The sequence below is a fragment of the Pan paniscus genome, chromosome 15 (genome assembly GCF_029289425.2).
Source record: "Pan paniscus chromosome 15, NHGRI_mPanPan1-v2.0_pri, whole genome shotgun sequence".
Lineage (NCBI taxonomy): Eukaryota > Metazoa > Chordata > Mammalia > Primates > Hominidae > Pan > Pan paniscus.
In genome coordinates, this window is record NC_073264.2 from 93,664,756 (window position 1) to 93,686,125 (window position 21,370).

At 51.3% G+C, this 21,370-nt stretch overlaps 2 protein-coding genes across 3 annotated transcripts in view; one reads left to right on the forward strand and one right to left on the reverse strand.

Moving 5' to 3' along the window:
• Positions 1-583: 583 nt before the first annotated feature.
• Positions 584-6,958, reverse strand: LOC134728927 (insulin receptor substrate 4-like). Its single transcript, XM_063596149.1, has 2 exons — positions 6,233-6,958; positions 584-4,783 (listed from the first exon to the last, which is right to left on the reverse strand). The coding sequence occupies exons 1-2, from the start codon at positions 6,956-6,958 to the stop codon at positions 4,715-4,717; spliced, it is 795 nt and encodes a 264-aa protein (XP_063452219.1). The 3' UTR covers positions 584-4,714.
• RIN3 (Ras and Rab interactor 3) overlaps positions 6,735-21,370 on the forward strand; it is a 174,930-nt gene continuing 160,294 nt past the window's right edge. The window contains exon 1 of one of the 2 annotated variants that reach the window (XM_008958212.4): positions 6,735-7,080. In XM_008958212.4, coding sequence (XP_008956460.1) covers positions 7,037-7,080 — 44 coding nt within the window. In that variant the 5' untranslated portion in view covers positions 6,735-7,036. The remainder of the gene's footprint in view (positions 7,081-21,370) is intronic. The other variant, XM_003832783.4, reaches the window with a different exon arrangement.

Sequence of the window (21,370 nt, forward strand, 5' to 3'; positions counted from 1 at the left end):
CTCTTGGCACCCCTGTCAGGGGTAGGGCACCAGGCAGAAGGCACTGAAGAGCCCACCCAACTAGACATCTGTTCTACTCTTATAAAAATCAATAAAGGAAAAAAATTAAAAATAAATCAATAAAGGGAAACTGACATGTGTCATGAACTTACAATGTGACAGACACTGTTAGCCACTTTCCATATTACTCCTCACAAGCAGCCATGGAGTAGGTATACCTCTACCCATCTTCCAGAAGAGAACACCTAGGCCCAGAGAGGGTAAGAAGAAACTTGCCTAAGGTCACACAGCCAGCAAGTGGGGCTGAGACAGGAACCTGGGCTTGTGGTTCCAAAGCAGCCAGAGCTTCTGCCCCTCCCTGCCCCACCCCGGCACCCAGCCAACCTCAACAGCTCTTTAAGGAAGTGAGTCCCCATTTGGGAGTGTTCTTACCTGAAGTCCCAGAAGCCTCCTGCTGAGTGCACACCTGTCTGCCGACTGCCACCTGGGATGACAGCAGAAGCCCAGGCTGGGACTGTGGCTGAGAAGACCAGTGTGGGATCAGATTTCCCCTCAAACTGACTGGCTTGTTGCCACACCATAATTTCAAATGAACCACCCTGGTTTATTACACTGAAACACACTTGAGAACACATTTGATTTTCAGAGGAAGTAAATATCCCCAAAAAGGAGAAGCGAAACAAAAACAAATCACATCCTTACCCCCAAGTAGTTATGGAACATCTTTTTTGCTAAGCACACTATACAAGGAAGTGTCAGAGGCAGTCCTGGTCCTCCAAGCAAAAGACAGGCGAGCAGGATTAGCAATGATTAGCAATTGCAGCACCTCTCAATAGTGGGCACTTAAGTTTTCCTAGGCGGTGCAGGCATACCTCAGAGACATTGCAGGTTCGTTGGTGGTTCAGTTCCAGACCAATTCAATACAGCGAATATCACTTTATTGTGCAAGTCATATGTATTTTTTTGGTTTCCCAGTACATATAAAAGTTATATTTATACTGTAGTCTACTAAGTGTGCAATAGCAGTATATCTATTATGAGAAACCAATGTGCATACCTAAATTAAAATATGCTTTATTGCTAAAAAATGCTGAAAATCATCTGAGCCTTTTTGCTGGTAGAGGGTCTTGCCTTGATGTTGATGGCTGCTAACAGATCAGGGTGGTGGTTGCTAAAGGTCAGAACGGCTATGGCAATTTCCTAAAATGAGACAAGAATAACGTTTGCTAAATCGAAGGACTCTTCCTTTCGTAAAAGATTTCTCTGTAGCGTGCAATGCTGCTTGATAGCATTTTACCCACTATAGAACTTGTGTCAAAATTAGAGTCCATTCTCTCAAACCCAGCTGCTGCTTTATCAACTAAGTTTACGGAATATTATAAATCTTTTGTTGTCATTTCAACAATGTTTACAGTGTCTTCACCGGGAGTAGATTCTATTTCAAGAAACCACTTTCTTTGCTCATCCATAAGAAGCAACTCCTCATCCATTCGTTTTATGAGATTACAGCAATTCGGTCACATCCTCAGGATGCCCATGGAATTCTAGTTCTCTTGCTATTCCCACATCTGCAATGACTTCCTCCACTGAAGTCCTGAACCCCTCAAAGTCATCTACGAGGGTTGGTATCAACTTCTTTCATACTCCTGTTAGTACTGATATTTTGACCTTCTCCCATGAATCACAAATGTTCTTAATGGCATCTAGAATGGTGAGTCCTTTCCAGAAGGTTTTCAATTTACTTTGCCCAGATCCATCAGAGGAATCACTATATGTGGCAGCAATAGCCTTAGAAAATGTATTTCTTAAATTATAAGACTTGAAAGTCTAAATTATTCCTTGGCCCATGGGCTGCAGAATGAATGTTGGTGTTAGCAGGCATGAGAAGAATGTTAATCTCCTTGTACATCTTCATTAGAGCTCATAGGTGATCAGGTGCATTGTCATTGAGCAGTCATATTTTGAGAAGAATCATTTTTTCTCTGCAGTAGGTCTCAACAGTGGGTTTAAATTTTCAGTAAACCAGATGTGCTCTTTACTGTAAACCAGTAAACAGATGTGCTGTCATTCGAGCCTTGTTATTTCATTTACAGAAATAGTGAAATGTTATTTCATTTATAGAAATAGTGAAATGTTATTTCATTTATAGAAATAGTGAAATGTTATTTCATTTATAGGAAGAGTTGATTTAGCAAAATTCTTAAGAGCCTGAGGATTTTCAAAATGGTAAATGAGCATTGGCTTCAACTTAAAGTCACCAGTTGCATTAGCCCTTAACAAGAGAGTTCAGCCTGTCCTCTGAAGCTTAGAAACCAGGTATTGACCCCTCCTCTCCAGCTGTGAAAGTCCTAGGTAGCATTTTCTTCCACTAGAAAGCTGTTGTGTCTCCACTGAAAATCTGTTGTTTAGTGTAGCCGCCTTCCTCAGTGATCTTAGCTAGATCTTCTGGATAACTTGCTGCAACTTCTGTATCAGCATGTGCTCCTTCACCTTGTACTTTATTTTTTATTTATTTTTTATTTTTATTTTTTTAAATACCCCTTGGTGATCTGCACACCTTGTACTTTTATGTTATAGGATGACTTCTTTCCTTAAACCTCATGAACTAACCTCTGCTAGCTTCAAACTTCTCTTCTGCAGCTTCCTCACCTCTCTCAGGCTTCAGAGAATAGAAGAGAGTTAAGACCTTGCTCTGACTAGGCTTTGGCTGAAGGGATTGTTATGGCTGGTTTGTTCTTCTATCCAGACCACTCAAACTTTTTCCAACTTAGCAATAAGACTGTTTTGCTTTCTTATCATTTGTGTGTTCCCTGAAGTAGCTTCCACCAGACAAGAAGCTTCCCCAATAATACAGTTTGGGGGCTGCTTGGAAAGCTGTTTGTCTTCTCAGCAACTTAGTACCCTCTCTCTGAGTTTGCCCACCCCTCACAGCCAAGGTGGGTCCATGAGATTACTCCTCCTGAGAAGCGGGAACTGGGACTGTGAGGTGCTGATCAGTTTCAGTATAGCTGCAATAGAGACACGTACTCTTGGGAGTTGCAGGATGATCTCTCAGTAGAGGAGGGAAAGAGGTCTAGGACCTGCAGAGGGGGGACAATGAGGCAGAATCCCAGACAGCCACGCTGAAGAAGGTCTCTATTGTCCCATGGGAGAGACCCCCAGCATGTCTATCTGGGCCCCTTCCCTTCCAGAACTGGGGGAATCCCTGACCACCCATGGGGACCACAAGGCACACCTATACCTGTGTCAGATTCACCTTCCTGCCACACAGAATCTCAGAACAGGCAGAGGTAAGAGATCCGGGCAGATGCCAGGCCAGCCCCCGTGGGGCAGCTCGGCTCTCAGAGGTGCTTCTTTAGCCAGTACAATGTTTAGAAATTAGGGCCAGGCACAGTGGCGCAGTGGCTCACATCTGTAATCCCAGCACTTTGGGAGGCAGAGGCAGGTCGATCACCTGAGGTCAGGAGTTTGAGACCATCCTAGCCAAGATAGTGAAACCCCGTCTCTACTAAAAATACAAAAATTAGCTGGGCCTGGTGGCAGGTGCCTGTAATCCCGGCTACTGGGGAGGCTGAGGCAGGAGAATCACTTGAACCTGGGAGGCAGAGGTTGCAGTGAGCCGAGATGGTGCCACTGTACTCCAGCCTGGGCAACAGAGTGAAACTCTGTCTCAAAAAAAAAAAAAAAAAAATTTAGAAATCGGAAACTTTCCATTAAAAATTCCAGATTTTCAGCATTTTTTAAACTGTAAGGGCTAGGGTGTTCAGGCCCTCATTCCTGTTGGACAGCTGTTGGTGAGAATGGAGAAGAGGCTGTCCCTTTTGCCTGGTTCCCAGTTGACCCCAACCCTACCCCGTCGCAGTTTTATTTCCATCTGTCCTGAGGACACTGATTGATTTTGCAAAAACAGAGCTTGTCTCTGTCCGTCTCTCTTTTAAAGATTTCTCCAAATCTTTAAAATGGAGGAAATGGACATGTAAAACCTTTTTGGGGGTCAGAAGAAGATGGAACCCTCGCAAGATGAGCTGTTTTCTGATGATCTACTTTTGCCAAACAAAATATCCCAAACAGCAACCATTTTATTGGTCAGGAATTCATAGCATGAGGACTTGGGAATGAAAAGAGGACCCAGGAAGAGAGCAGAGGGCAAGCTTGGCCAAGGTGCACCATGGGCCACAACCAAAAGGGGCTGCTCAGATTCTTGGAATTGTGACCGTCTCCTCTATGGTCATTTATCAGCAACAGGGTCATGGCGGGGCTCCATCTGGTGTCCACCTGAGGAATTCTGGCTTCTCAGAGCAGGTGAGCATTGGGGCTAGGCCCATGGAAGCCAGGCTTTGAGAGACTTGTCCTGTGTTTCTCAGCAGTGATCCAGGGAGCTGAAGGAAACCTTTCAGATCAGCCTGGGAGGGGCTGAAGGACTGTTCTAGGTGCAGTAGTTATACAGACCGCTTCCCTGGGGTCCAGGGAGGCCTGAGAGTGGCCTGCAGACTTGTTTTAGAAACAACTAAGGAATAATGATGGGGCCCTGGAGGCAGGGGTCTTCTTGTCCATCTCATTTGTACTCACTGTGTTTATAGATGAGCAAGATGAGCCTTTGGGAAGAGACTTGCTCAAGGCCACCCAGCCAGAAGCCGCTGGGGTTGAAGTTGAACATGGGTCTGTCCGCAAAGCCCATGTTTTCAAACAGGGCTTTGAAACCCTTGGAAACATGCTACAGCCCTGTTGAAGGAGATGGTGGAGGAGATGACTCATTCCCATCCAGGAGGAAATAATTCAGCCTCTGGAGGAGAGGAAAAGTCAGTGGGGGGTGGTTATGACCTAACGAAGGGAACCTATAGGAATCTGGGCAGAGGGGGAAGGGGTGTGAGCTGGAGTAGTCAGGGTGGCCTCCTGGAGACTGTACTTTTTCCCCCCCTTAAAAAAAAACAGCTTTATTGAGGTATAATTTGTATACTGTACAATTCACCCACTTACAGCATACAATTCAATGGTTTTTACTGTAGCCAGAGTTGTGCAACCATCACTACAATGAATTTTAGAACATTTTCATCATCCCATAACTCTCAGCAGTCATTCCTCATTTTCTTCTCTTCCCCAGGATTCTGACAATCACTAGAGTATTTTCTGTCTCTCTGGACTTGCCTATACTGGACATTTCATATAAATGGAATGTGGTCCTTCATGACTAGCTTCTTTCACTGAGCATAATGCTTTTGAGGTTTATGCATGGTGTAGCATGTGCCAGTACTTCATTCCTTTTTCCTTTTCATGGCCTAATAATATTCCACTGTATGGATGTATCACATTGTGTTTATCCATTTGTCAACTGATGACATTAGATTGTTTCCACCTTTTGGCTAGTATGAACAATACTACTCTTTATAGTAGTATTATATACTATATACATAGTATATACTATTATAAACTTATACATGAACACTCATGTATACGTTTTTGCATGAACATGTTTTCATTTTTCTTGGCTACATAACTAGGAATGCAATTACTGGGCCATATGCTTAACTTGACGTTTAACTTCTTGAGGAACTGCTAGACTCTTTTCCAAAGTGGCTGCACCATTTTACATCCTAGGGGGGAGGCTGGACTTTTCGTGTATGCTCAGATGTGAATTCTTTTCTTTCTAACTTCTAGAAGGCAGGCTGATTTGGTGGAAATCCAGGGAAGATGGAGGAGGAGGGTGTGAGGAGAGAGCAGCAGGGCAGAGAGGCCTGGGGATCCTTTCACCAGAGCCCTGGGCTCTGTCCTGTCTGGTCCTCACTTGCCATATGGCCTTGAGCAAGTCACCTCCACTCTCTAGGCCTCAGTTTCCTTATCTCTAAAATGATGGTATTAGACCTGGACGATTTTGCCCCCGGAGGACACTTGTGATATCTAGAGACATTTCTGGTTGTTACAGAGAGAGGCTGATGCTATGGGTATTTATGAATCATGGAGAGGCCATGGATAGCGTTAAACCTCCTGCAGTTTTGAAGGAGGTTTAATAACAAAGCATTAGCTGGCCCCAATAACAAAGCATTAGCCCCAATAACAAAGCATTAGCCGGCCCCAAATGGCAGTAGCAGCCAGGTAAAGAAATCCTGCATGAGACTGAGGTGACCTAATAGGGTCCAGTCCTGCTCAGTCACTCTGGGAAATGCTCTGGGAAAAGACTGGGCTCGGGAGGCATTTTTGAACACCCAGGCACTTAGAAGAGGCCTCACGGTCCCACCTGGGGTTGCTGTGGGTCTTGCATTTGTGTCAGCTGTCTGGCGTTCTCCATCTGCGGTACCCGGCACAGGTGAATTAGATGCCAGGCTTGATGGACGAGCAGTCCGCCTTGTTGAGGAGTGAGCTCCTTGTCACGGGAAGCATCCAAGAGGAGGCGGCGTGCACATCTGTCAGGAATGTGGAGGAGGCGCCCTGGCTCTGGTCTGAGGTTGCCCTTGAACGATTTCGAGGCTCCCTCGGGCAAGGCTGTGGCTCCGAGTGGGACGAACTCCCCGCCAGCTCTGGGCCTCCCCACCTGCCGGCCCGCGGTCGGCGCCGGCACAGGCGGAGGGCGTCTTCCTTCCCCTGCGGCCCCAAGCCAAGTGGAAGACTTTTCTCTAAGTTTCCCTCTCCGAAGCCCCGCGGGCCTCCCGCGCCCCAGCCCCAGCCACAGCCTGTGGAGGCGGCACCCCGAGGTTGGGCGCCCGTGCGGCGCCTTGGCCCCAGCACCCCCCGCCCCGAGGCCCGGCCCCGGGGGCGCGGCCGCCCGGGCCTCCGTGTGCCCCAGGGGGCTCCGGGCCGCGAGCCGCTGCCGAATGGCTTTTGACAAAAAAACCCTTGACCACCAAGGCCAGCCTCTTCCTGAAAGCCCCGCTCGCTCCGATACAGGAAGTAGAAGGGAGCGAGCGCCCCAGAGCGCGGCGGCAGCGGCGGCCTGGCCCTTCCAGAGGGCCAGAGCCAGGGACATGCGGGCGCCCGGGACTCCGCGTTCCGCGCGGCCCGGCGCCTGAGCGCCTCCGTTCCCCGTCCCGGAGCTGCCGGCGGCATGATCCGACACGCCGGGGCGCCCGCGCGCGGGGACCCCACGGGGTAAGTCCGGGCGGCCGCCCCCTCCTCCCTCGCGATCCCCACGGCCCGCGTCCTGGCCGCCCCACTCCACTTCTTGTCCCAGAGAGTCCTTCGGGTGCATGACCTCGGGGTTGTCGGGCTGATATGGGACCCCTACCGTGGCCGAGGCCAGATCCCGGTTCTGCGGGGCAGGGGGCGGCCCTGGTGACTCCGCTGGACCCGACGTTGGCTAAACTTTCAAGGCCAGGCATTTCACTGGGAACCCAGTGCACACTTCAGGCTGCTGGCGGACGGATTACGAGGGAGTGCGTCTCTACCTGTCAGAGCCGGGGCTGCCCGCGTAGACGCGGCCCCCTCCCCGGCGTCTGCCCCGCCTGAACTTTGCAAACAAAACTCGCGGTCCCAGCCCCGCCAGCCTGCTGCACCCGCTGCTCTGCGAGTCGCAGCGCGCGCCCTCGGGTACTAGAGCCCCGCCGGGCGTGGGGTCGGAGACCCGGACCCCCGCAACTTTGGGTGCCCGCGGCCCAACAGCTGACCGGCCCTCCTGGACCGAGGGTCCACTGGGCCCTTTTCCCGCCGCCCCTCTGTCCTGGCCGTAGACGGTGACCTTCGGACCGGCCCTGGCCGAGCCTAGTGCTTGGGTAGGGTCCAGGGCGCACGGGCTGCGTGCGGGCTGTGGGATCCCGAGGGAGAAGGCGCAGCGTGGAATGCATGACGCCGAATGGCTTGGGAACTGACTTGGAGAGGAGTCCCCGGTGGCTAAGTCCCCGCTCCGCCTCCTTGTCGCCCCCAGCCCCACCTCGCGAGCTCGGGCATTGCTCGGGGCTGGGCTCTGGGAGAAAGTCCTCTCGCCTTGCCCAGCTCAGAGGGCGTCCTGAGAAGCTTCAGGTGTTGTAGAGACGCCCGGTCGGAGGCGGATTCCCGGGGAAAGCCTATTTCTGGGTGCCCAGGAGCGCGTCTGGGGAGGCCATTCCCAGCTTTTTGGTTTAAAAGTCCCGGGCCTACTTCTTTGATGGACACCCTGCCGCTCCCTGGCTTGGCAGTGTGACCTCATCTCCCAGGCCCTCAGTTCTCTGCTCTGTGAAACAGGAGAGTTGGGCCCATCTTGTGCAGTCCTGAACTGGGGGACAGCTGGAGGTGACTGGCTCTCACTCAGCTGGGAGGGGGCCTTAAGCTCATCTAGATCTGAACGTCTCCCTTCCCTTCTTCTCCCTCCATCCTGCCAGCCCGGAAATTCTGGATGCTGGTTTCTTTCTCTCGAAAGCGACCTCTGCAAAGACAAATGCCATCCGGTGGGAAGAACTGGGAATTCGTTGGGGAAGAGCCCCCCAACCCTCACACCCACTTGCAAGTATCTGCCACACCCAAGATGGCAGGGTGAAGCCGGAGAGGAGTTTCTCAGGGAGGAAGGGGAGGTGAGGGGCCAGGGCGCTGGCCTCACCGGCTTCTCATTTTCCCCAGAGATGACCTAGTGTGACCGACTTCCTCTTGTCTTTTTTTGTTCATTACTGGGTCGGTTATTTAAACTCTCTGTATCTCAGTTCACTTATCAATAAAATGATAAATAATAATAACTACCCCTTAGAGTTGTTTTGAGGACTAAATAGACAGAGTTGAATACATTAGACTATATGGTAAACCTTTAATCATAATTATCACCATTATTATCATTTGTTGGGTATGATCCCTCCATTTGCCAACTCTGTAACCTTAGACAAATGACCCGGCCCCTACCTCACCTGTAAACTGGGGGTACTAGCAACACACACCACATAGAATTGTTTCGTGGATTGGCTGAGTTCATAGCTAAGTAGCTGCCCCCAGGCAGCTTAGGGGAAACATCCGTTCAGGCCTGCTTAGAACTGTGCTTGGTACATTCTAGCACTGTATGAATATTGGTTTGTTGCTAAAACATGGCTTTGTTTTGGAGGACCTTTTGGGTTGGAAGGACTTTGAAGGGTAGAGGATTTGCTGATGGATTGGAGGGAGAGAGGAGTGGAGGATGACTCTGGTGGGGCTCTGTCTGCCCAGGGTCCAGTGCATCAGAGACAGATGCCGAACTGTGCGGAGTCTGCTGAGAGTGGGTTCTCAGAGTCCACTCAGGCCAGTAGCTTTCAGGGGGTAGGGAGAGACCTAGCAGGCACCCCCATGCAGCCCCATCATGGCAAGTAGACCAGTCACCTTTTCACATCTTTGCTATATTAAAGGTCTGCTTAAGATTTCATTTGGAAAAGGATTCCACTGCTGGAAAAAATGTGGCTGTCATTGACCTAATCAATCCCCTAATTTAACAATGAGGAACCAGAAACCCAGAAAGGGGAAATGGGTTCCCTGGTATTGGGGGAGGTGGTGGTGGAACTCATGTCTCCTGAGCCTTGGTCTGATCTAATACAGGGGTCCTGCTGGAGCCCTGAAGAGGAGCCCCTTAACCACTCCAGGCTGAGACAGGGGGCTCTTCTGGGTGGGGCCCACCTACAGCAGGGCCAGTGATGGATTCAGGGTGTGAGCTCGCAGCTCCAGCTCTGTCCCTTGACCTTGGCTTCCTGGATTCAAGGAGCTAATGCTCCCTGGAGGTCCTGACTGGCACTTAGCTAGGAGACCTAGCTCTTTCCAGATCCTAACAGAGGCTCTGATGCACGGGAGCAAAGGGTCACCTCACCATCTCAAGTCTGCACTCCTGCCCCCCCACCCCGAGAAGCCCCAGTACATCCTCTGAGAAGCTGGGAGTGCAAGGGGCTGGGGGTGCAGGGTCCCCTTGGGTTGAAGGAGTCGCAGCACATTTATCCCCGAGGCCCTCCTCATCTCCCCTACCCCCTTGGTGCCCCTCTATCCTGGCCCTGGGTCCCTGATCCGTGATCTTCACTGAAGCGGCAAGTGTGAAAAGCTTGAAATGCCACAGGGCACCCGCATTTTAACCCAGGAGATACAGAAATCAAAACTGGAAACCTACCAGGAATTGATCTCAGCTGGAAGCGGAGAGAGGCATGATATTTGAAGGAGGACACCCAGACCCTGCACCATCCCCTTGGGCCTCCCTGGAGCTCCATTTTGGAGACAGGAGTCTGAGGTGGTCTGTGGTGCCTCCCAGTCCCTTGCCAGAGCAGAGACGGAAAGAATGGGTGACAGATGGCCACAACCTCTGTCTCTGTAACCCCCTGGAAGATTCCACCTGTCATGGCAAGACATGGCAAGCTGTGTCATCTAGGCAGTGATGAGTGAGCACCGTTGGGTGGGCAGCTCGGAGGAGGGGAGTGCCTGAGCAAAGGTTTGGGAGGTGGGAAAGTGTGGTGGAGGGGCTTGTGGGGCAGGGAGTGCACCCTTCAAAACCCAGAGGTACATGACACACATTGCTTTACAAAGCGACTGTTATCAGATAACAGGGGTTGAGGAAACGGAAGACAAATTTTGGCTGGGGAGAGAATTTCAGAAGAGGGGCAAAAGTATAAAGGGGGCTGCCCACGGAACCCCATCCTTGGGGCCTGTGTCATCTAGGGGATTGGGGGCATCTGTGTGTTCAGAAAGAGCCTTAACACGGGGTAAATGACACCCAAGGCCCCTTAACGTCCTGTTGGCCCCCAGCTATCTGATCCTATTAGGGAGTAACCTTTGGAAGAGAGTGGGAGGCCATGCGTTATCATCTTGTTATTGGGTAATTGGTTGGTGCTGCTCTGATGGCCAACTCCAGAATGTCCTGTTGATACAACTATTGCCCCGAACCAGCATTTATTCTGAGAACCAGGAAGTCGAACTTCTCCTGCCCACCAGGAGTGTCTGAAACATGGATGTTTTCCCCCAAGATTGGAGCCAAAGATGAAAATCACAACTTTGATGATTTCCAAACTGGATCTCCCCTCCGTCCTACCCCACAGTGGGCCCTTCTGGTGGTTTGGTTGTTGCCAATCAAGCTAGAGGGACTCTCAGGCCAGGCAGGGAAAGTGGTGTGTCCCCCAACAGCCCCCTAATTGCCCTCAGGTGACATGCTGTCCTATTTAAAAGGTCCCTCAAGAAAGTCCTGCCCTCTGTACCCCAGCCCAGCCCTGCTGGAAGCCAGTGTACAGCTTCACGTCTTCTGTCCTCCCCAACATGCAGAGCTTGTCTGTGGTCTTGTACCTTTGCCCATGAAGTTCTTTCTGCCCTTTTTACAGGGCTCACCTCTTCCCTGTAGCCTTCTATCCGTGCCAGCTCACAGAGATTCCTCCTTTTTGAATATTCATAGCCTTTTTCACATGAACCGCTTGTTTGCCTAGCAATTTGAAAGAAGCCAAAACCTCTTTAATATCATGACTTCCTACTTCAGTTACAAACTTCCAAAGAAAGGGGTCAGGTCTTTTAGTTCCATATCCTTGTGTCCTACATGCACTTGGCACTCCATAAATGCTTGAGGCCAATAATACGCTGATTGAAGGCTGCACAGCCTCTTCCTTTGTGTCCCTGGAGCCCCTGAATTTCTGGAGGTGTTTACAAGGTGGACTAGATCACAGGGCGGGGCTAAGTAGGGGGAGACCCAGGGCTTGGGGGGCTAGGAGCCCAACTCCATTCCGTAGCAGCTGGTGACCCCCACCACAAGGCCACCACGCTCCTCTCCAAGTCTGGAAAGCGGAGGCCACTCAGGCAATTGAGTAGGGACCCTGCTTGGCCCCAACTCCCCTAATTTTATCCTCCCCAGCTGTGCTCCTGATACTTGTCAGGGAGAAAGGATGAGGGAAGGAGAGGCCAGCCCTGGATACTGTGTCTCAGCCGGAAGAATGGAGAATAGCTTGGTGTACAGACTTGGGGGAGCCCTGGGGCATCAGTGGGTCCCAAATGTGGGTCTCTGGACCACTGAGAAATTGGGAAAATAAGGGTGGCCTGTGTGTGTGTGTGTCAGTGGGGTGTGTGTGTGTGTGTGTGTGTGTATGTGTATGTATGTGTATGTATGTGTATGTCAGCATCAGCGTCAGCCATGGCTGCCAACGTGTCTTTTCTTAGGCAGAGCTGTCTTTTGCTGGTTTGGAAGAGGCGTGGGTGTTTGCATGTTGTAGGTCATCAGTAGGGCTAGCGAATCTGGGGTCCTGTCTCCTCTAGTATTTTAGGATTTTATTCTAGGAAGCTGCTCCCTTCTCTCTGGACCTCATTTTCCCATCTGAGAAAAGAGCTCCGTGTTCTCAAGGTCCCTGCTCGCTCTGACAGTCGGCTCCCTGAGTTACCAGCTAGCAGGCAACGGAAGCTGGTGTCCTAGAGTAATAGCATTCAGGGGATCAAAGTGCCCATTGGAGCTGAAGTGGCCCATGGAACAGTCGAGAACATGCAGGCACTTTCACAAGAAACAGAGACCCATCCAGGAGACTTTTGGCTCATTACCCTGACCAAGCTACCTGGAAGGAAATGGTTTTTCTTTTTCTTTTTGTTATTGCTGTGGTTTTATTTTGAAAAACCTAGTCTTGAAAAAAGTACATTTGGTTTTGGGAGCCCACTTTGGGGCAGGACCCATGGCTCCTTGCCAAGTGGACAGTGAGCTGGGAAGGTTTCTCAGGCGGGGAGCCCTGGTGTGGCTGGAGTAGCCTCTCGAGGGTGGCTGGGCTGGTAAGGTGGAGCCTGCCTGGCCATCAGCTGTGGGAGCTGTGGAGGTGCTGAGGACATCGCAGACAGCCGGGGATAGGGGGCCTGGCTGTTTAGAGGCCGTCTGTGAAGCCTGCCCCTGTCAGGGTTGGAGTCTGAGGGGCGGCCCTACCAACAGAGGATGAGACAGGTGTCCAGGCTGAGGGAGGGCGCTCTCTGCCAGGCCTCGGTCTCCCTGACCAGGGCTGCCCAGAGATAGCCAACGCGTCCCTGTGCAGGTGGGGGCGGCAGTGATGCTGTGTGCCTCCCTCCCCACGCACAGTGTAGTACAGTGAAGCCAGTCCGTCCCTCCTGCCAGCGTGGCCTTGATGGAGAAGAGAGGAGTGACGGGTACATGGGAGGCCTTCCCTCAGCCTGGCGTCCACAGGGCAGTGGGAAGGCATTACTATCTGTGTGGTGTCAGTGTTTATACAAGAGTCTGGAAGCCACCACTGTGTCCTCTCCTCTCCTCTCCTGCCAGTAGGGCCTCTGTGCAGCCTTGGCATGTCTCCTCTCCACAGGGGTAGGGGTTGGAGGGACTGCCCCCAAAGCAGAAACAGTGCTGATAGTCAGAAGCTTTGAACATGGCTGCAGAACCCCCTGCCCCAATTTGACCTCAGTAATACCCAGGGGTGCCCCCACCTCAACCAGTACATGTTTAATGGAATGAACGAGCCTGCAATGAAATGTCGGTTCTCTTTTTAGCAGAAATGGCCTAGGCCGTGGTTGTGGTCAAGGCCTGTTGTCTGTATGTGACGTGACGGCACACACTCAGGCCACATCCTATGGGGTAATGGTGCTTGCATCCCCACCTTCTGGAACTGAGAGAGCCCCAGAGCCTGGCTCTACACACAGGCCTGGAGCCGTGGGGAAGCAAGGATTCCAGTAGAGGGGAGTGGGAGTGGGGCCTTTGAGCCCATCCTCGAGGGGCTGCCCTAGGGGGGCTCTCCTAGAGGATACTCCCCTGTGAAGGTGGCCCCCATTTTGCTACTGACTCTGGGATCTTTAGCAAAGCTGAGAATTTTTATTCCCTGGTTAAGAGATGCGCCACCCTACCTCCCGACTGACATTTAACGCGGGGTGTCAGGGACTGATGCGAAAGCCTGTTTTCTGAAAGATAAGCTGGAGAGAGGAGTGGACAGAGGGCACCCCAACAGTAGCAGAGAAGCCTTCCCCTCCTCCAAAGTTTCCCAGAGCTAAATTGTTCTGTGAGTCAATAAGTGTGCGTCTTCACCCATCTCCACGGACTGAAGAAATAAAGGGCTTTGCGTCTGAAATTCACAATCTGATGATCTCTGGCTACAGGGAACAAGCTGTCAAGAAAGAGTCACCAGGGACCTTTTCCCCTAACCTCCATGTTCCCAGCTTCCTTAATCTCAGTCAATGTCAGAGATTGATAATGTAAATTTCTCTAGGGATGTTGCAGTTCAAAGCAAGGACTTATCTCTCTACCGATGGCACCTGGTGACAGCATTTATTATCGTTGCTTCTTTCTGTTCTTGACATTTTTGACAGAGCATCCACCTAAACTATATTCAAGGACTCTTCTCGCAATGGATATCTTCTCATTTATCTTCACCCATCCTCCTAATCATCATCCAGACATCCACCTGTCCATTCTATTCACCATCCATCCATCTAGCCATCTACTCTATCCACCCATCCATCCATACATCCACCCACCCACCCACCCACCAACCCACCCTTCATCCATCCATCCACCTATCCACCCATCGACCTATCCACCCTCCCACCCTTCTATCCATCCATTTATCTATCCATCCATCCATCCATCCATCCATCCATCCACTCACCTACCCTTCCATCCTTCCATCTATCAATCCATCTATTTACTGAGCACCTGAACACCTAGGAGTTTCCAGTTTATCTACTAAGGAAAATGATTTGATTTGGATGTTTGTCCCCTCCAAATCTCATGTTGAAATGTGATCCCCAGTGTTGGAGGTAGGGCCTGGTGGGAGGTGTTAGGGTCATGGGGGCAGATCCATCATGAATGACTTGGTGCCATCCTCACAGTAATGAGTGAGTTCTCAGTTCACATGAGATCTGGTTGTTTACAAGAGCCTGGCACCTCCCTGCTCTCTCCCTCTTGCTGCCTTTCTCGCCATGTGACATACCTGCTCCCCCTTCCCCTTCCACCATGATTGGAGGCTTCCTGAGGCCTCACCAGGAGTAGATGCTGGCACCATACTTCTCATACAGCCTGCAGAACCATGAGCCAAAATAAACCTCTTTTCTTTATAAATTACCCAGCCTCAGGTATTCCTTTATAGTGAGGCAAAATGGACCAACACAGAAAATAAGAGAAATATGTGCGTATTTAAAGCACAGCATACTGTATAAAAAGCTGCCGAACTTCTGTTACAGTTGGCTGTGCAGAGTGAGTAGGGAGGACTCCTTGACAGAACTGGCATTTGAATTGGATCTTGAAAGATACGTAGGATTTTAACCACTGAAATCAAGCATATGCAGAGAAGCGTATTGCAGATAGGAGAAACGCACCGAGTGGGAAAGGACAAGTTGTGTGTGGGAGCCCTAAGAATCTGGGGTGGGGGCAGAGAGAAGATTCCATGTGTGATGGGCCTGGAAAGGTGGTTGGGGCCCCCTTGGCTATGGGTGGGCAAGTTTGACTTTTACCATGGTGGTGAAGACCACAGTTCTGTTCTTCCGGGCAAGACACTGAAATGGAACCTGCCACAGCACCTTCTTCCCCCTCCTCTGTTAGGTAAAAGTCAATCTCTATCGCCCACTGTTGTTGCCAGGGTTACCTGAGATGATGATGTTCTTGTCTCTTTGGGTTGTGAGACCGGTGGGGGGCTCTTACCTGTATGTACGTGGTGTGTGTGTGTGTGTGTGTGTGTGCACGTGCTATTGATTTTCCAAAAAATGTATTATAGACTTTAAAAGTTCATACACAGACACACCCAAAACAGGGAAATTTAAAGCATCAAACATTTTTATCACCCGGTGCAAGTACGTGTTACCTTGTGTTCTTTTTTCACTGAGTGTTACCTCTGGTACACATTCCTGTGTGCTGTGTTGTGGACCTATGTTGCCTACCTGCCGTCTTCAATGATGTCATCATATTATGATCATTTTAATGGTCAGAGTTATTTCATGTGTCTATCTTGACTTCTTTCCAAGTCCTCTCTGTTTTAAATGAAGCTCCTGAAAACTTCTGTGGGTCTAGGGTTTAGGGACCATTTCCTTGAGATCTGTCACCATCCTGGAGCCTTTGAGTCCAAGAGTGAAGCGGAGCCTGCTGATTGGCCCCTGAATTTTTGCTGGGTGTAAGTTTTAGCTGAACATTTCCCAATTTTCTTGCAGCCAGGTGTGGCCATATGACTAAGTTCAGGACAGTGAGATATAAGTGGGGAGTATAATTTGCTTGGAGAACCCCTTAAGGGGGGTGTCCTTCTCTCCTTTCCTCTCTCCTGTTGCCTGAAATGCAGATGTGATGGCTGGAGTTGAAGCGGCCATCTTGGACTCTGAGACAAACTTAAGCATAGAAGCTATGCAGGATAGAACAACACTATATTATAGTAAGGGTCCCAAACATGTCAGACCATCATCCCAGCTACAGACTGCTTACCAGTTTTTTATGAGAGGAATACATACTATCTTGTTTGTTTGTTTTATTTTATTTTATTTTTGAGATGTAGTTTTGCTCTTGTCACCCAGGCTGGAGTGCACTGGCGATCTCGGCTCACTGCAACCTCTGCCTCCTGGGTTCAAGCAATTCTCCTGCCTCAGCCTCCCGAGTAGCTGGGATTACAGGTGCCTGCCACCACTCTTGGCTAGTTTTTGTATTTTTAGTAGAGACGGGGGTTTCACCATGTTGGCCAGGCTGGTCTTGAACTCCTGTCCTCAGGTGATCCACCCATCCTGGCCTCCCAAAGTGCTGGGATTACAGGCGTGAGCCACCGTGCCTAGCCATACTATCTTGTTTTAATTTCTTATTTTAGATTTTCTATCACTTACAAGCTTAGTTCTAATGAACACAGAGAGCTTTCTATCTCTGTCACATAGCACCAGATTGTATGCCCGAAGTACTCAGCTGCTTTGCAGGGTGACCTGCAAGTCCCCATTTCCTAGTGGAGGCAAGAAGGAGGAAGAGAGGGGAGAGAGGAGAGGCAGCTTTGCATCCACTAAGGCTCTTGTTTCAAGGACTAGATTGCAAACATTTTTTTTTCATATTAAGTGTTTATGAGTTTTAGATTTTGCCAGAAGCTTTGAACTGTTTATTCTGACTCTCAAATCCTTGTGCTTTGACAGGGCTAGGTTTGCTGCTCAAGGCAGCCATGCCTCTTCCCCCAGCCTCAGTTCTGTGCTTTAGGCTGAGAACTCGCCTAGGTTAACCCTCCCCATGCCAGTGTTCTCCAGCTCCTCCTGAGAGTTGGTGTCCCTCCCACACCAGCACAAGAAAGGCCTGGAGACCGGGTGCAGTGGCTCATGCCTGTAATCCCAGTGCTTTGGGAGGCTGAGGTGGGAGGATCTCTTGAGGCCAGGAATTCAAGACCAGACTGGGCAACACAGCAAGACCCCGTCTCTACAAAAAATTTTATAAATGAGCCGGGCATGGTGGTGTGCACTTGTAGTTACAGCTACTTGGGAGGCTGAGGCAGGGGGATCTCTCGAGCCCTGGAGTTCAAGGTTACAGTGAGCTATGATCACACCACTGCACTTCGGCCTGGGTGACAGAGTGAGATCCTGTCTGTATCCAAAAAACTAAACAAAAATAAAGACCCGGGGCCCAGTCTCAACAATGCCTGTGTTCTTGCTGGATGCTGCCAGGTCATTCATTCACTGTCTCTTCGTTGAGACAGTCTTGGGGTCTCTTGGGCCATATCTTGGCACTCGCTGAGTGTCAAGCTGGGTTTATGCTGACCACTGGCCACTGGGAGTCTTCAGTGGCCACTTCACCTCTTTGCCCAGCCTTGGAAAAGGTTTGTCCTGAAACTGCTGGACTTGAATTCCCCTTTCCAGGGACAGCACAGGCCTGTTCTGAGCCTGTAAGAGCCTGCCTGGAGCTGCTCAACAACAGCCTAAGACCACTCCTGGGACATAAGAGGCCCCAAGAATGGCCTGGGATTTAGCTGGGTGGGCTGTCTGGAGGAACTGGGCCAGAGCCCGTTGAAGTGGCCTGAAGGACAGTGAGGGTCTTGTTTCCACTGGGCAAGGCTGCCCCAGCCCTAGCTCTGCATTCCTCAGGCGTCAGAGCTTCGTGTCACTCTGGAAACTCTTCATCCAGCCCCTGCTTACAGATGAATTGGTGGCTCAGAGAGGGGAAGTGGTTTCCCCAAGGTCTCCGGACCTGTGGGCTGTCTCCAACCAAGGCTGTCTCCAAGGCTCTGTGCAGCACCCAGGCCGCTCCATGGCACGAGGCCCCAGAGATGGAATGTGGGCACATCTGCCTTCACTAGCTGCCTCCCTCTCTAGCCTCTGGAAGGGGCTGAGCTCTTTCCTGCCTCCGGGCCTAAGTGCAGGTGTCCCACCTCTACCTCTTGCAAGAAGCCTCCCAGGCTGTGTGAGGCCTGCAGGGCCGCTGTACACCGTTGTGCAGGTTGTTTATTGCTCACGTGTTCCTGGCTGAGGCAAAGCTGGGTAGGGGCTGAACTTTCATTCTCTTGCCAAGCCTTGTGTCATGGTAGGTGTGTATGGGGGTGGGGTGGGGGTTGACCTGCACCCATGGGCAGCAAGGAGCACCCTCTTCTAATTTATGCAGAGGCACCCTACAGGCTACCAAGGACCCCAGCCACAGAAGAGCTGGCAGCACGCTGGGCGCTCGCCCCTGATGCCTGTGGCAGCTCGTTCTGTGTGTAGCCCCACTAGACTGTAAGCTCCCGCCAGCAGGGACAGTGGCTTTTCCTGGCAGGGTGTGGGGGGATGGTATTGCCAGGTCAGCACCATATAGGGCACAGAATGCTCCACCAAGAACACTGGTGCTGAGCGAGAGATTGAGGGGAGGGAAGGAGGATCTAGTGCAGGGCTCGGTAAGTGTTTGCTGAGTTAATATATGGTAGGTTGATGCCAAAGAGGGGGGTGAAGGGGAATTGCCCAGGACAGAGGGCCTCTGGGAGAGGGAATGGGGCCCGCTGGGAGGCCTGCCAGGGTGGAGGGGACTGTGAGCTGTGAACATCTGAGAAACAGGGTGGGCCGCCAAGGGAGAGGGTCCAGCCACAGGAACAGCGCAAGGTCGGCCACAGTGTTGGGGAGGTGCCAAAGCCCCCAATTCCCCTCAGCCATAGACTCTCAGGCAGCGTCATGCCCTGGAGCCCCGCTGTGGCCTGCATGGCCCTGCGCCAGCCAGGATGTGATCACCCATCCTTGTCCCAGGGACCCTCTGTCTTGTGGGGACGCAGGAGTGATAGGCAGTGCTGTGGCCACAGGGTGCAGGATGGTCCTATGGAGTGCTGGGGGTCCCCGGCTGGCTGAAGGGCATCCTGCTCAGACTGGGGTGGCATCTGGGGAAACTTTTCCTGCGGCATGAGAGCCACACAAAGCCATGCCTGGGAGTTTCCCAGGTAAACTCGTGGTGGGGGTGGAGGGTCTGCTGCAGGCTCCGTGTGCCTGTCATTGACAATCTGCTGGACGGACAGGAGAGGTGACCAGATAGCAGAGGCTCTTGGGCTGTATCCTGAGGGCAATGGAGACTATAGGCAGGAATTTTTCCCCATTTAAAAAACTGAGCTATTGCCCGGGCGAGGTGGTTCACGCCTGTAATCCCAGCACTTTGGGAGGCCGAGGCAGGTGGATCACTTGAGCTCAGGAGTTCGAGACCAGCCTGGGCAACATGGCGAAACCCCGTCTCTACTAAAAAAATTTTTTAAATTAGCTGGGCGTGATGGTGCATGCCTGTGGTCCCAGCTACTTGGGAGGCTGATGCGGAAGGATCAGTTGAGCTCGGGAGGCAGAGGTTGCAGTGAGCTGAGATCACACCACTGCACTCCAGCCTGAGTGACAGAGTGAGACCCTGTCTTAAAAAAAATAAATGGGCCTGGCGCAGTGGCTCAAGCCTGTAATTCCAGCACTTTGGGAGGCCAAGACGGGTGAATCTTGAGGTCAAGAGATGGAGACCATCCTGGCCAACATGGTGAAACCCTGTCTCTACTAAAAATACAAAAATTAGCTGGGCGTCGTGGCGTGTGCCTGTAGTTTCAGCTACTTGGGAGGCTGAGGCAGGAAAATCACTTGAACCTGGGAGGCAGAGGTTGCAGTGAGCCAAGATCGTGCCACTGCACTCCAGGCTGGTGACAGAGCAAGACTCTGTCCCATAAATAAATAAAAACTGAGCTGTGTCTCAGTGTCCTGGGACTACCATAACAAAGTGCCACAAACTGGGTGGCTTAAAACAATATAAATTTATTCTCTCAAAGCCTTGGAGGCCAGAAGTCTGAAATCAAGTTATAGCCATTCTCCCTCCAAAGGCCTTCTGGGAGGATCCTTCAAGCTTCTGGTGGCCCAGGCAATCCCTGGGGTCCCTTGACTCATGGCTGTACCTCTCCATTCTCAGCCTCCATTGTCACTTGGCTGTGTTCTCTCTGTGTCTGTCTGTGTTTCTCCCCATCTTTTTTTTTGAGACAGAGTCTCACTCTGTCTCCCAGGCTGGAGTGCAGTGGCACGATATCGGCTCACTGCAAACTCCGCCTCCTGGGTTCACGCCATTCTCCTGCCTTAGCCTTCTGAGTAGCTGGGACTACAGGCGCCTGCCACCTCGCCCAGCTAATTTTTTTTGTATTTTTAGTAGAGACGGGGTTTCACCGTGTTAGCCACAATGGTCTCGATCTCCTGACCTCATGATCCGCCCGTCTCAGCCTCCCAAAGTGCTGGGATTACAGGCGTGAGCCACTGCGCCTGGCCGTTTCTCCCTTTCTTATAAGGACATCAGTCTCTTTGGATTTAGGGCCCAGCTTACTCTAGTAGGACCTCGTCTTAGCATTACATCTGCAACAAACCTATTTCCAAATAAGGTCACTTTCTGGGGCGCTGTAGGACTGTATCTTTTGGGGGGATGTGATGGGACCTGTAACAAACTGTAATTTACACGGAGTAAAAGTCACTCTCTTTAGTGTACGTTTCTGCACGTTTTGACAAACAGCCAGCCATGCAACTGCCACTGCAGTCAAGACAGAAAATTCCATCACCCTCCAAAAGCCCCCTGGGTCCTTTTGTAGTCAGGGCCTCTTCCTCCCCAGACCCCCGCGTTTCTGCTTCGTCCCTACGTTCTGCCGTTTCAAGAACGTCCTGTGAATGGAATCACAGTGCGTCACCATGTGCCTGGCTTTTTCTCAGCCACATGCATTTGAGGTCTGCCTGGGTTGTCGTGTGACTCGAGAGTCCATTCCTCTTTGTCGCTGAGAATATTTCGTTGTGTGGATCTGACAAATACAGGCACTAACAAATGTTTGCATGTAGATTGTTTCATAGTGGAGCCACGCAGGCAGGCTTGCATTTGGGCTGCTATGTGAAGAAGGATGTGGGGGCAGCTCAGGGAGGGGGGCGTGGAAGGGGGCTGCTGGGGGGTCCTGGTAAGGGCTGGTGCCTGGACTAAGGCCTCGGCATCAAGGAGGGGAAAGGTGGGCTCAGGGACAGGAGGGCTCACTGGAGTGTATTGAGGAGGCTGAGTGAATGGAGCCTGGCAGGAGATGGGTGTGCCCCGTTGGGGCGGGGAGACTGCCTTTATTCCCTCCCACCGCCTCCCTCCCAGGGAGAT